Genomic DNA, 13,378 nt, shown 5'->3' with positions numbered 1-13,378 from the left:
ATTGTACTCATTCAGCATCTGTCATTCATGGATCTCAAAGCATTTTGTAATGAAGAGTTCATTGAGCCTCTCAAACTCTCTTGAGACAGCCAAGCATTATGAACACCATTTATAACAGCAGGGTGCAGGATCAGACTGGTTAAGAACATTGCTGAGGATAAAGCTCAGGAATCCTACCCTCCAGTGCTATGGATGTTGAACCAAGTACCCTCTCCAGTCTGAGAAGCCTTTTTTTTTTTTTTTTTACTGTAATTTATATATATAATCTTATAATGTTAAGCAAAATACATAGTCTTCATTTAAGTCATTGGCGTCCTGGGAAGTGTAATGGCCCATGTCACAGTTTACTAAAAGTGAGACTACAGATAGTGGGTTAAACACACTTGGTTAACCATTTGTTTGCTGTTACAGTTTTCACATGAAAAAACCTTATATTAAAACCTGTCTTGGTGATGGAAAGTGATATGGTTTTAGGTTTCTTTGTGTATTAAAACAGAAACACAATTTGCATATTTTAAGTATCTTTTCTAGCCTATTCAGGCTTCTGGCAAGAAAGCTATATTTAAACTGTTAATACAATATGAATGCAAGTTTCACATGCAAAATTAGTACCATTAAAATGGTCGATTTATTTTTCTTTTGAAACAAGTGATGCCATGGCAGTTCTGGTTTTTGTTACCTGCTAAGGCCCCGCAGCTGCGGCTGCTTTTTTTTCACTGGGTGCTGAAGCTGAACCACAGGGCAGGTGGTGCTGGTGCTGAGCACCAGCTCCAGCCCCAGCTCTGGGGTGGGTGAGTGGTGCTGGGGCAGTGCTGGGGAGCTCCCGGGTGCTGCAGGCGCCACGCCGGCCGCGTGCTGAGCCCGTCACGCCGTGTCACCCCTCAGTGTCTGTGGAAACCATTCAGCTCTGCCCTCCTTTGCAAATGAAAAATTTAAGAAAGGGCAAAGCCCAGTTATTTCCTTGGATTTTAAGGGTGCTTCTGGAAGGGTAGGCTTTGGAGGGAAGGTGCTTCTGGAAGGGTAGGCTTTGGAGGGAAGGTGCTTCTTTCAGTCGTTTCATTGTGGTAGTGAATCATCTGGGCAGCTGAGTACTGTGTCAGCAAACACATCTCTTTTCATCAGTATGAATATTGAAGCATTCTTATTTTCATAAGTTTGCCTCTGTGCTTGTCCTATTAGATAGGAATACGGCTTGGTTGGTGGTGAGATGGTAAGCCCTTGGAGTGCCAATCACTGCCACTGGAACCCTCCACAGCTTGATGTCTTTCAGTAATGCCACCTTGGACTGGCACAAGGCAGCCCTGTACAGGTCTTGAGGCTCATCACTCCCCAATCAAGGAGTCCTAGATGCACTGTGCACCCCAGGATCTATAGCCAAGATGTCAAGAAGTGAATTCAAACTCTTGTACAGCAGTTTGGTGTGGAGCTCGGGATCAAAGCAGTAAGACTATTATCTCCTATGGAAGCTTATGGCTCCTACTCTGAAATGCAGATTTTGACCTGTTGAGGAGGGGAGTTGAGAAGCAGCCTGTAGGGTCTTTACTGCTGGTGATGATCCATGGGAGTAAGGGAATGCTTGACTCTGAGCTCAGAGAGATGTGGCAAGGCAAGCAGCTTAGAGCAGAATAAAGCCTTTGATCTTGAAACAAATAGACGAGTGAGCATAGGACTTCCTGATACAATTTTATGGAGCAGACTGAGCTCTTCCAGCCAAAAACATAGGGCTACAATGGTACAGTCTTTTTATTTGCATATGGGTATAATAATGGTGCCTCATTCTCTCTCTCAGTAGTGTCATCCAGCTGTTCCTTAAGTTCTTGGGTTTTTTTAAAGTGCCTAAAATGTCTGTTACCAAAATAAGTGGGGTTAATGGAAAAACACAAAACAGCCTGCTCCCCTTTTCATATGAGATAAGCCTTGACAAGTAAAGCATATTTGTGTAATGATAGGGCCAAGAGGCCCCAGGCAAGATCAGGCACTGCTGCATTTGTTTCTGTATATACATTTAAGCACCAATGGGACATTAAAATGTAGTATTTTATATGTGAAATATAGCTTAAATCTGCTGTTTCCTGAGATAACATGTAAAAAATTTATTACTTGGAGAACCAGCCACTGCTTTGTATTTTATAATGAGAAATGGTCAATGTTGCTCCATAAAAATCTTGCACATCTGCTGTTAACTCTGAATATATAAACAGTCCATAGTGTCCAGCAGAAGCAAGGACTCGCCAGAATAGCAGTGGAAGGTGTCATTTAACACAGTTGTGCTCAGTGCAGAAGCCAGAAGCAGATGGTGGTGTTTACAGAATATCCAGTTTTTATAATACCTATAAAAAATAACCAGCCCTTCCAGATTCAAAACATTAGTGAGAATATGAAGAATAGCAAGAAAAGCCACTTAGTCTGTTTACATATAGTAGCATAAAACAATCCAAGGACAAAACAGTCACGTTCTTTTGTTGCCATGCTTGATGTTAAATAAAATTATCTGTCTCTGTGTAGTCACTTATGTTGTAGAAGCTTGAACAGCTCCACAGCACTGATTAAATTAAGACAGAAGTATTCCTAAACCCATTTTACAGAGTAATTAGGGTGCATGTATGGTGAACCTGTTGAATTCAGTATCAGTACACAAAGACCAAGATTCTGGGTTCGTGATTGTAAGCTAAAAGCTCTGCTCTGGTGAGTCAAAACAAACATCTGTATGAGCAGCCTGATTTTCAAAAGTCCTCAATTCTATCATGATTTTGCATTCTGGCTCTACTGTCTTTTAAAACTATCAATAGGATACCTCCCCTTCCTACCTGTCTGCATCCCAGTTTCATAGTGTAAAAAAAAAAAAAAAAAAAAAAAGAGACAATTATGCAAAATTGCAGGGTGTGAAGTTAAAACAGAGGAAAATACTTTTTATTGTTATTATTACTCAAATTCTGTGTAGCTTAATGCCACAAGAGATCACTAAAACTAAGAGCTTAGCAGGATTAGGACAGGCAATGTGCATGGATAGTTAAGGATACAGTTGCAATAATGAAGTTTAAAAATAAAGAAAAATATCCTCTAGAGCTTTGAAGCAGTTACAAAACTGTCCTATTTCCAAGCCAGGCAGTGTTAACCAAAGGAGGGCTCTGCTGGCAGAACTGCACATTCTGGATTGCTGGTTTGCTGTGGGGTGGCAGGGCAGGTAGGCAGTGAGGGAACTGGTGGTTTGTTCCACTCTGGCATGTCCCAGAAGAGCCCTCTATCCTGGCAGCCCAACACTTGAAATTTTGGTCTTCTGGTGTAGGCTGGAGGGCACTGGCTGTCAGTGGGTATCTCCTCATGCCAGGCAGCTTCTTCAGAGGGTCTTGATGAGCTATCCTCTGACCAGGAATAAACCCAGGAACGTTCATGCTGCAAGGATTCCAGGCAGAATCCTCTTTTCAGGAATCTTTATGTACTCTGGCAGCTGTAACCTTTCACTGGGAAAATAAATCAAGAATTCAAATTCTTTTTCTAGTGCATCTCCTCTGTAAGACTTGGCCTTAATTATAAACTGAATTACAGCTGTAGGCAATCTTGATACTTCCTTGGGAGCACAACTCATGAGAGATGTGGCACTATGCTGGATTTCTTGCTCTGAAAGTTTGCAATTGTTTTGGACAGTCTGTAATTTCAAAATAAAAAAAAAGAGTGGTCTTTGTCAAACCATTGAGCAAAAAATTATGCTGCAATACTATTTAACTGATGATTAGCTTTGGTGAGTGAAATGAGAAGACGAACTTTATGCAGTTGAAACAGGAGAAAAAAAAATGAAAAGAAAGTAACTCTCAGTGAAAGATGTTTCTGGCTGCCTTTCAATTCCAAGTTCAGCTAATTCTACCTTCTGAAAAGAAGATAATTTCCACGTTTCTGTAACTGGGAACACGTAATTGAAGTTATTTTCTCCCAGAGAGAAGAAGCTTCTTCTACAATGTTCGTAAATGGACAAGAAAAATGACCACATACAGTGGATTCTGAATGATGGTGCATTCATCACAGCATCATCTTCAGATGCCTTTGCAGATTTTGCACTGCAGTTTTTATCCATACAGGTAAATATTTATGTGGGGATGGGGAAGGTTCTTGTTGGTGACTGCACCACAGTGACTGCAGAGCTCCCTTTTCTGGGCAGCCCTTACAGCTGAGATAGGTCTGGAGTAAAAAATATGCCAGGGAAGCACTGAAGCAAGTATCAGCTTTGAGTACCAAAATAATTATGCAGAGATTCCACAAAACTGCTTCTTTTGACCTGGCTTTTCAGGAACTGAACTTTAATAAGGAAGATGAGCCAGATGTTCTTGCAGCATTTTGATAGTGGCACAAGCAATTAGCTCACTTCCTTTGTAGCATGAAGATACTTTCTGCTACAGGGCTTAACCCTGGAAATGCTGGTGTTTTCCTTAATACCCCAACTAAGTATTCAGGACAGTGTTTATTTAGGAATGCTTTTGCATCTGCACATGCTATTGCAATCCTCTTCTCTTCCCTGAAGTTGCTTGGTGTTTGATGACAGTAGCAAAGGAGGCACTCAGGTGCCTGTGCTCCCAAAGCATAGTCCCTTCTGCCAGCTTTTTGCTGGGTTCTTTTCCGTTTTCATGGGTCAATTTATTGTCCCTGATGCTTCTGTGATTAGCCAGACAGAGTGGTGCTTGGGGTCTGCAAATCAATGCAGTCCCTTTCTTTGAGCTGTGTCTAGCTAAGAAAGTGGTTAATTGTGTGCATTAAGGTGTGTGCTTGGAGAAAAGAAAATGCATGAAATTAACTGGTAGATCAGACAGCAAGCTGAATTTCTAGACAGCCTTTATTATTGTGCAGATCAGGAGAAAATAGAGGAAGTTTAATATAAACAACAACACCACAACTCTGTTTTGTAAGGAAAGCCAGAATTGTATTTTTACCCTGACCTAACAAAGGAGGAGGAAGGAAACTGTTTTGCTGAAACAAGTATTTTATGTTGGACTGAGGATGCACTTTCCTCTCTATGTGTGTGTGTGTGTGTGCGTGTCCCAGCAAACAGCATGTTCATTTGCATGAAATGCATTTTCCTGGAGGCACGTAGTCAACATGTGCCATGGGAGGAGGAAGAAGATGTGCCTAGCACTACTTAAATACTGGTCAAAAAGGCATAGCATTTTAGTCAAAATAAGTCAAAGTGTCTCATAACATTGTGGTTGGTATTTGTTATTTCTGCTGTCATTGGGTACTGGATAGGAAATCTGCCTGGTTTGGAAAAGTGCAATGTAGATAAAATACGAGAGCAGTCTATTTATTGAGCGTATGAGGCAGTGTGGCCTCCAAAACCAGAGAGAGTCAGACAAAACTGAAAATCTGCAAATTTTGGTCTTTCATTTGAAAGGGCCTAGTCCAAACCTTCTGAATTAGTTATGGAGGGCTCCCCGGTTGAGAGGTGTGGGAAGCCAGCATGGAAAAGAGGGAGAGGCTTCAGCCACCTCCTGCCAATGCCTGGCTGTGGTGGCCTGCAGGTGCAGTGGCTTTGGGATGCAGAGTGTTCAATGGAGGTCTGCAAGACCAGGTAGAGCCCCAGTTGTGTGAGGCTGGAAAGTGTAGGGCCCCTAGCAGCCTGGATGCAGGATTTGTCTTTGCCTTAGAGCCCATGTGTGATACTGGGCAAATTGCTTCAGCTTCATGTGTCTCACTGCCCTTTTCTGTGAACAAACTGTGGCTTGTGCCTTCTGTTTTGGTCCATTTTTATTACAGGGCCCAAGGGTAAAGGCAGTGTTTCAAATGATGTGTGGACAGAGCCCAGCAGAAGAGATTGGTGATGGCTAATGGGAAATACAGGGATGAGGGCCATCATCAGCTTCAGACCATGCTGTCTTCTCCATGCAAAGTCTAGGAAATGAGTCTCTGTTGATGGAATAGCAGAGGTCATTCTTTTCTGCATGGAAACTGAAATAGGTACAATACCTGGAATAGAACCTCAAGAAGCTCAGTTGCCAGATTGATTTCTCAAGGTAATAAATCCTTGGCTGCACTTGCTGTGTTAAAATATATGTTCATGCAAGATTCATGATCAGCTCTTAGGAACAAGAGAGCAAAGGGGAAAAAACAGGTTGTTCCAAGATTCTTACATTTAACAATTTTAATTGACCTTTTTTAGGATTATGCTAGATATTATTTCCAATGAAGTAGTTGTAGACTAACTCTTCTTAAAAAGCCACAAAGCTCTGGCCAAGGGAGTCCTGGTGTACTGGGTCAAACACCTACTTCTAGAACTTCTAGTCATATGAATGCCCTTATCCACACCAAAATTATGTAATTATTTATCTCACAGAGATGACACTTACATGACTTAGAAGTCAAATGCAGGTCACCATACTGTCTGCCTCTGCATGTGAAAAGTAAGTTACGGTAACCCAAACACATCAGCATGGCTGCATTTGTACAAAAAAGTTTACTGTTCTTTATGTGGATATTCAGCATTTCCTGATACTCAAGACAACTGCTAGGCAACGAAAATTCCTGGAGAAATGCACAAAATCCTTAAATGTTGTTCAGAAAAAAATTCATAAGCAAAAAAAATGAAAACAACTGTGGGAAAACCTGAATGTATGTTAGGTCCAATCTGTGTTCTCAGTCAGGGAGTCTGAATATGTGGCAAACAGACCTTGCACAGCCCTTCAGGGAAATTCATCCAGCCTGGGGCTTATTCCAGGTACACTTTTTTCCCTAGGGGACCATGCCCCCGCTCTCGCTTGTGAACTGCTGCTACTCTGCTGCAGGGTGGGTTTTGGGCAGGCAGTGGGTGCAGCTGCTGCACTGAGTGTGTGCACAGCATATCCAGCCCTTCCAGTGAGCACAGGCCCTTGCTGAGGCCAACAGGTTAGAAGGGTGATGGTACAGCTTAGCATGGACCTTAGAAAAGGAATTATGATGGGGTCAGGAGCATGCAGGTATTTTGGGAGTGGGTGATTGAAGTATTATTGTGAAGTGCCATTCTCTGCATTGATTGATGTCTCATTTGAAATCTCCTTCTTGCCTGAAAGAAAAAAGCATGGAAGCATATAGTTTATTCTCTTGAAGTGCAGTGCTTTACAGCTGCTCTTCTCTGTTAAACATCACTGGCTCAATAAAGATTCATCATGTCAGATGTAGTCCCTAGAAGTGGTCAATGTATTGTTTCTCCAATGATTTTATATTTTCTTGCCATCTAAGTAGTTACGGAGTATGGAAAAATGTTTCCTTGTTTCATATTAAAGGTCCAATCCTTGATGTAAGCAGCAATTGATCAATAAAATCACTTGCTTTACTAAAAATGATGTGTTTTATAAATAAGTTAGTTTTCATATGCAAGTCTTTCAAAAAACCAGTGCACACAAGGAGAGCTGGTGTCAGCATTTTTTAATCCTGAGATGACCGAGTTTCTCCTTATGGACACCAAACTTAGCTTCTTCTAAAAAACTTCTAGGCACAACTTCTAGGCACTCTTGTGCTTCTCAAAATATACCGTACTTATGGTGTTTTCCAGGGAGAAGACTCTCTGAGGCAGGCTGCAAATACTATATGTAGCTGTTAGCTTATGAAGGCCAAGAGGTTTTATACATGTATTTAAACCTTTGTATCTCTAGTACTAAAAATCTGTGGAGCAGCTCCTGATCTCACTAAAGTTAACAGCAGGATTTGTGTTGAAACATACAAGAAGAGAACATAACTAGCAGCTTGAGATTATCTGTCTTTGTCTATATACTCTACCACTAGAGAATTACCATTTATGTTGTGTTGTTAGGCAATGGAAACTTTTACCAAGTCCAAACTTAAATGGTTCCCAAGCCTTTTTCAGTTCTGGAAAACGTTTGTATCAAGCTATTCTTGGAATAATCTTCTGCTTTGTTAATTATTATGTGCTACCCAGTAGACATCTAATTATGAGGCACAGGATACTTCCCATTCTAGGAGGATATATAGTACTTCACTGGTTGTTCTTCAGAGTCCATTTTCATTACATTAAGTAAGGTATTTACTTCCTTGAATCCCTTGGGTCTTAAAAAAAAAGAAAAATAAGAAGTTCAACACTGAATGAAGAATGAAGTTCAACACTGAACAGATAATATAGCCACTTACTGTGTGAATGCTTTTATACCACATCACAGGCTGTTCTTTTTTTTTTCCAGAGTGGATATCCAAGTTCTGGCCCTACATCAAGCACTCCTGCCTTCAGGCCTGAGGATGAGCTGGAACATCTGACCAAGAAAATGCTGTATGACATGGAGAATCCTCCGTCCGATGAGTACTTTGGTGAGCCATGTCACAAGTGTTCATGGTCCTCTTCTATATTTACTGGGTTCAGTAATGGGAGGCCTGACAGCTGCACTGCTAATGTAGTGACACTCGTGTTGATGGATGTGCTTTCCATGCTTGGGCTGGAAGTGTAATCATCCATAGGAATTCCTCTGTAATTTCAGCATAAATCTCACGCTCACTCACTGTATGTTTATAGTCTTACTGGATATAAAGTTGAATTTTTCAGTGTCTGGTTCATTTTCACACCATCTGTCTCCAGCTTCCAGGCTACCAGTCTGAATTCAGGTGCTGTTGCTGTCGTGCCTGCCTGCCCCATCCCTTCTCATTGCAGCTGCAAAAAAATCTGGCAGTGTAAATGTGTTCTGCTTCCAAGGCATGGATTTTCATTTTCTGTGTGCTGGCACAGATTAAAAGGAAATCCATTTTGAGTCAATCAGGTTGGTTATACATGGGCACCCAGAACTGGGTCCAACAAATACAAGTAAGACAAATCTGGACTGATTGGTCATAACAGTGTCATCTTCCTTACCTGGAAAAATATAAGCATCTAATTTCCTTCTTAAGTGATATAGAGTATAATTATCTTAGGCATGTATAGGTGTAGAATTATACCTTGCCTTTACATGAAACATAGGTGATAAGACCTCTGAACTCTGCATTGAAATCAAGAGTCTTGGGCACTCAACGATGGGCAGATCGATGGAGCTGCCTGTGTGCTTAGTTTCTTACAGGCTTGGGTAATAGTGTTATTATGAAACAGACTGCTGTAGTTTGTAGAGTTAAAGACTGGGGCAGGCCATTCATTTTGTGTTATTTATCTTCCTTTATTTCAACATTTCTTAAAAAGTAATTTAGATTTCCTCCAGGTTTATTTGCTATAGAGTTTGGTTGGACATTTCTGGCTTGAAGAAACTTTTGTGGTCTGGTTTAATCAGAAAGTGGGTGGGACCACAGTTTCACTAACAAACAAGGATCTTGCAGTGGCAAGGATCTGATAATATGAAAAGATTAAGATGTTCTCATCAAACAAACATTGCCCTTGTAGGTGGGGTTAGTATCAGTCCCAATTCTCTATCAGTACCTTCTACCTTCTGTGGGCTGTGCCCTAACAACCAAAATGTCTTCTCTGTAAATACTGATAGTCATCAGAGTTGATGATTATCACAGATCTGAGGTGTGAGCAGGAATGGCTAAGTGAATAGAAAATACCCAGGGATTGTTTTCTGTATTTCTGTCTTTGACTTCATCTCTGCCCATAGCCATTTGGGTTCATTCTCTGATGTTTTAAATGCAGAGCTACAACCAAATAAACATAACCTGTATTAGCCATTACCTGGGCAGGAAAGAGGGAGAAACTTTTTTCCTGCCCTCTTCAGGCAAATGGCTGAAGCCCTGAAGCATGAGATCTGATTACAGCAATTTTCTTAATGCAGAACTCTGGCAGGAGTTGGTTGATGGACCAAAGCCCATTCAGTTTTCCTTTTGCCCAAGAAGCTAGGCAGATAAACAAAGAAGATTCACAAGCTGCAAGGTCAGAAAGGACCTTGCCATTATGCTGCTTAATGTCCTACTCTCAGTTTCTCCCAGGAACATGATTGAATCATGACTTGAAAAAAAAAAAAATTCTAATCTTATCTTAAAAACTTCAAGCAATGGTGAGTCAACCACCTACCCTGATAAGCTGTTCTAGTGATTAATTTTCCTCACAGCTCGAAAATTGCTTCCTGAAGTGAAGCTTTAGTTTTGTTTACCACTTGTATTTATGAAGCTGCAAAGCTCAGATTTTGCAGACTAATGTTGTATGACTAAGATTGCTCTGCTCTATTGGAGAGGGTGGTACATCAAAGTTTCTTCATCCAAAAGGGATGCATAGCTGAAAGAGTGGGAACATAAAGATGCTCAGGTCATCAGTTTGGCTATCAGATCAGACCAATGTCAGACCAATGCCATGCCATTAGCTCTTAATTCAGCAGGAGATGAGAAAATGGAAAGGAGGCTTCAGAGCACTCACAAGTTTTGCCAGTGTTATTTATATAAACAGTAGCATAATCAAAGATGGAATAATCATGCATGATGCATGGTGGAAAAATCAAACAACCACTTTCATCCTACCCTGGGCAGGTCATGTGTAATTACCAACTGCACCTGATTGATCTTCTGATTGCACTGTATGCCACTGAAGTTCATCACTGAGGTGATGTCCATCCCTGGCATTCCTGATGTGCCAAAGAACCATGTGTTGGGCTGAACATCTCTTCAGCTCCCTAAGGATGCTGTGCCCCATGCAGCCTTCTGGGAGCATTTCTATCTAACAAAACACAGAATGCTAGAGCACAACTGCTTTTTATGCTTAGGTAGGGTTGATGCCTAAAGAGGCTGACCTGGAACAGTGGCTAGACAGAGTTAAAGGAATAAGGTAGGTATGTATTAAAAAGTCTTCAAAAGATACACCCTGGGCAATACCAGACCCTGGCTGTGGCTCTGCCCAAGACGGATGACTGGTCAAGAGTTTTCACACTTGTATAAGTTTTGATTCATTTACATATTGGGGTCAATTGTCCAATTATAGCTTCAGGTTATCAAGTCTCATCTTCTCAGATTGCTCTCCTCAGTTCACTGTTCTTTATACTTCTTGAGCCTGAAGCTGCAATGGTGTTCTTGGTTCTCAGGCTGGGAAAGGATTGTTTTGTCAAACTAAACTGTGAAGAAAACTTGCTAACACTTTATGTAAAGTTCAGAGTCACACACAAAGGTAGTACAGAATCTAAAAAATATGAAAACTAAAACTTAAGGCATCACAGTGAAAGAGTTAGGCTGCCCTCATCTTCCTAGGTTTGCTTCAGCCCAGGCTCCTCCCTGGGTTTCTGGAGTCACAGTGGATGAAGCTTTCTGATATGGCAGTGCAGGCCAGGAGTTCTGTACTAATTCTGGCTATGTCAGAACTAAATACTCATCTCTACTTGAGCTGTCAGCCAGTGCCTTTCAGTAACTTCTGCTCATGTGGAAAGAACAAATTAAGTGTGGGAGGAAAAAAGACTCTTTCAGCTTTGGTTAACTGTCTCAACCAATATCTCTGCCCTCGTTCTTTAGTTGTTTAGCATGGTAGTGTGGACTGTACAGGATTCATATGGCACACTTATCAAATAATCCAAAAAAGGACAAATGGGCAGAGACATTGACTCTGATTTGCATTAAATATCTTATGCCTGAGGTCTAAATGTCGTGGTAATTGTAGCATACCAGATAGCTGTCAGCTAATCACTTTTATTAGTTTGAATTTAGAAAACTGGATTTCAGCATATTAAAAGTTGGTTAAGAGCAGATAGGTTTTGAATTGAAGAATCTAATTAACCTTGCTAGAAAGCTGCAAGGCGTTATATTAAGTCATGAAAATAATTTGTTGGAATAATTACATTTGAACTGTTAGGCTGGAGAAAGGTCATTTTACTTGGTCTGCCAGCACTCTAGGATCTTCTCTGTAACCAACTTCCTTCTGCAAGTTCATTCACTGTATCTCTGGTTTTCAATCACGCCATCCTGGTTCTGTAGTCAGCAGAATCTGCCCAGCAGTGGGCAGGGTGAAGGTTCCTTGGGAAGGAAGAGCAGTAGTAGTCACTCAGGTTGTCTCTTTGTCCTGGAAATGCTGTCTGGTACTGCTGGCAGACCCAGTGAGCTGAGCTGAGGATCAGGACAGCCAACACTTCCATCCAGTCTATGCTTACTGCACCTCTCTGCAGCTTTCCAGGTGGAAACCACTGAAAGTGATTTCAGAGCTGGGGGAACTGTTCTAGGCAGGGATTGCTCACACAACCACACACAGCTGGCAGCAGGGATCACACTGCCCTCCTGGGGAGCCTGGAAGTGTGGTGGAAGCCAGGAGCAGCATGTTGGAGACACTTGGGAGCAGCAAGATCACAGCTGGCAGCTTTGTCTTTCCAGGACTTAGCACAGCAGCACAATCCAGTCACTGGGAAATCCTCTAGCTGCCATTGGCAAGGCAGTGCTTAAGTATGGAAATATCATTAGGCATAATAATTTTTTAAAAATTCCTGTGAGTTTTTAGGAGTTAAATATGCATGCTGGGCATTGTGCCTAACTGTTGTTAAGACCAAACTGCTTTAATAAGTCTAAGCACCCCAATCCTTGGTGTATGTCCCCTCCTACCCCCTTGTAGATTCTGGAGTAACTTGTGGAGTGACTACTACTGGGAAGTCCTTGGCAGATCAGCAAATTTAAGTCTTTTGTGTCTAAGCTGCTCTTCCTTCTTTACTGATGATTAAGTTGCTGATCTGTGGTAGTTGGCTGTCTTTAATCAAATCCCTTTTTATTAGAAAGGATTCCCAAATGTCTTATGTTCTGTGCAGTAGGAATAGTTTCTCTCTATCACAGCCCTCCCTGTTGATAAATGTGCTATTGTAGACAGGCATGTCTGATTTGTTTGGAAAAAATAATACTTAGTGGAGTGGAAATTGGGTAAGGTTGAAGGAGGAGAAATGGATACTTATAGGAGATTAAAATGAAACTATCAAAATTGTTTGTTGGCCGCCATGGGAAATTACAGCCCTCAATTCTGCATTTTAAAAAACCCAACCAAATACACACACACAGAAAGATCACAACTGTTCTGGACCACTGTTTCAAGTCTTATAGAAAGAAATTACTTCTGGCAGCTTATCAGTCTCTATCACCATGCAGACAGTGCTGATTAAGACTGGAAAAGTGCCATTGGGGCCCCTCATCTCCTGTTGCCTTCTGGACTATGTCCCAGCTGAGTCACTCCCCACAGCAGTTTCCCTGACTGGTGGGAAGAAACTCTCACTGGTATTTTACCATAAATGCTCAGAGCTACCAAAGGAGCCACCAGTTTCATGTATTGGATAAGGTAGCATTCTCCTTCTGTAGTTCCAGCATGCTGTAGGGATGCATGGGGAGAAGAGAGATGCCAGAATCATCCTGTGGGAAATACTCAGTTTGTGCAGTAAAGGAATTATGTTTTAAATTTGAGCTGATAATTCAGGAGATGTCGTTTTTTAATGTGTATTTTCTGTGTACCCTGTCTTTGACAATGGGAGAGGTGGTGCAGAATTCGATTGAA

The 13,378-nt window shown here is 41.4% G+C and overlaps 1 protein-coding gene across 37 annotated transcripts in view; it reads left to right on the top strand.

Moving 5' to 3' along the window:
• The window catches only part of LPP (LIM domain containing preferred translocation partner in lipoma), a 352,923-nt gene that overhangs the window by 260,564 nt on the left and 78,981 nt on the right, over nt 1-13,378 (top strand). For all 37 annotated transcript variants that reach the window (XM_085587199.1, XM_085587213.1, XM_085587195.1 and 34 more), the window contains one exon: nt 8,154-8,277. In XM_085587199.1, the coding sequence (XP_085443325.1) occupies nt 8,154-8,277 (124 nt within the window). The remainder of the gene's footprint in view (nt 1-8,153; nt 8,278-13,378) is intronic.

The sequence above is a fragment of the Lonchura striata genome, chromosome 9 (assembly GCF_050655825.1).
Source record: "Lonchura striata isolate lonStrDom1 chromosome 9, ASM5065582v1, whole genome shotgun sequence".
Classification (NCBI taxonomy): Eukaryota; Metazoa; Chordata; class Aves; order Passeriformes; family Estrildidae; genus Lonchura; species Lonchura striata.
The sequence above is the reverse complement of the archived record's forward strand: the minus strand, read 5'-3'. Positions and strand labels throughout refer to the sequence as shown.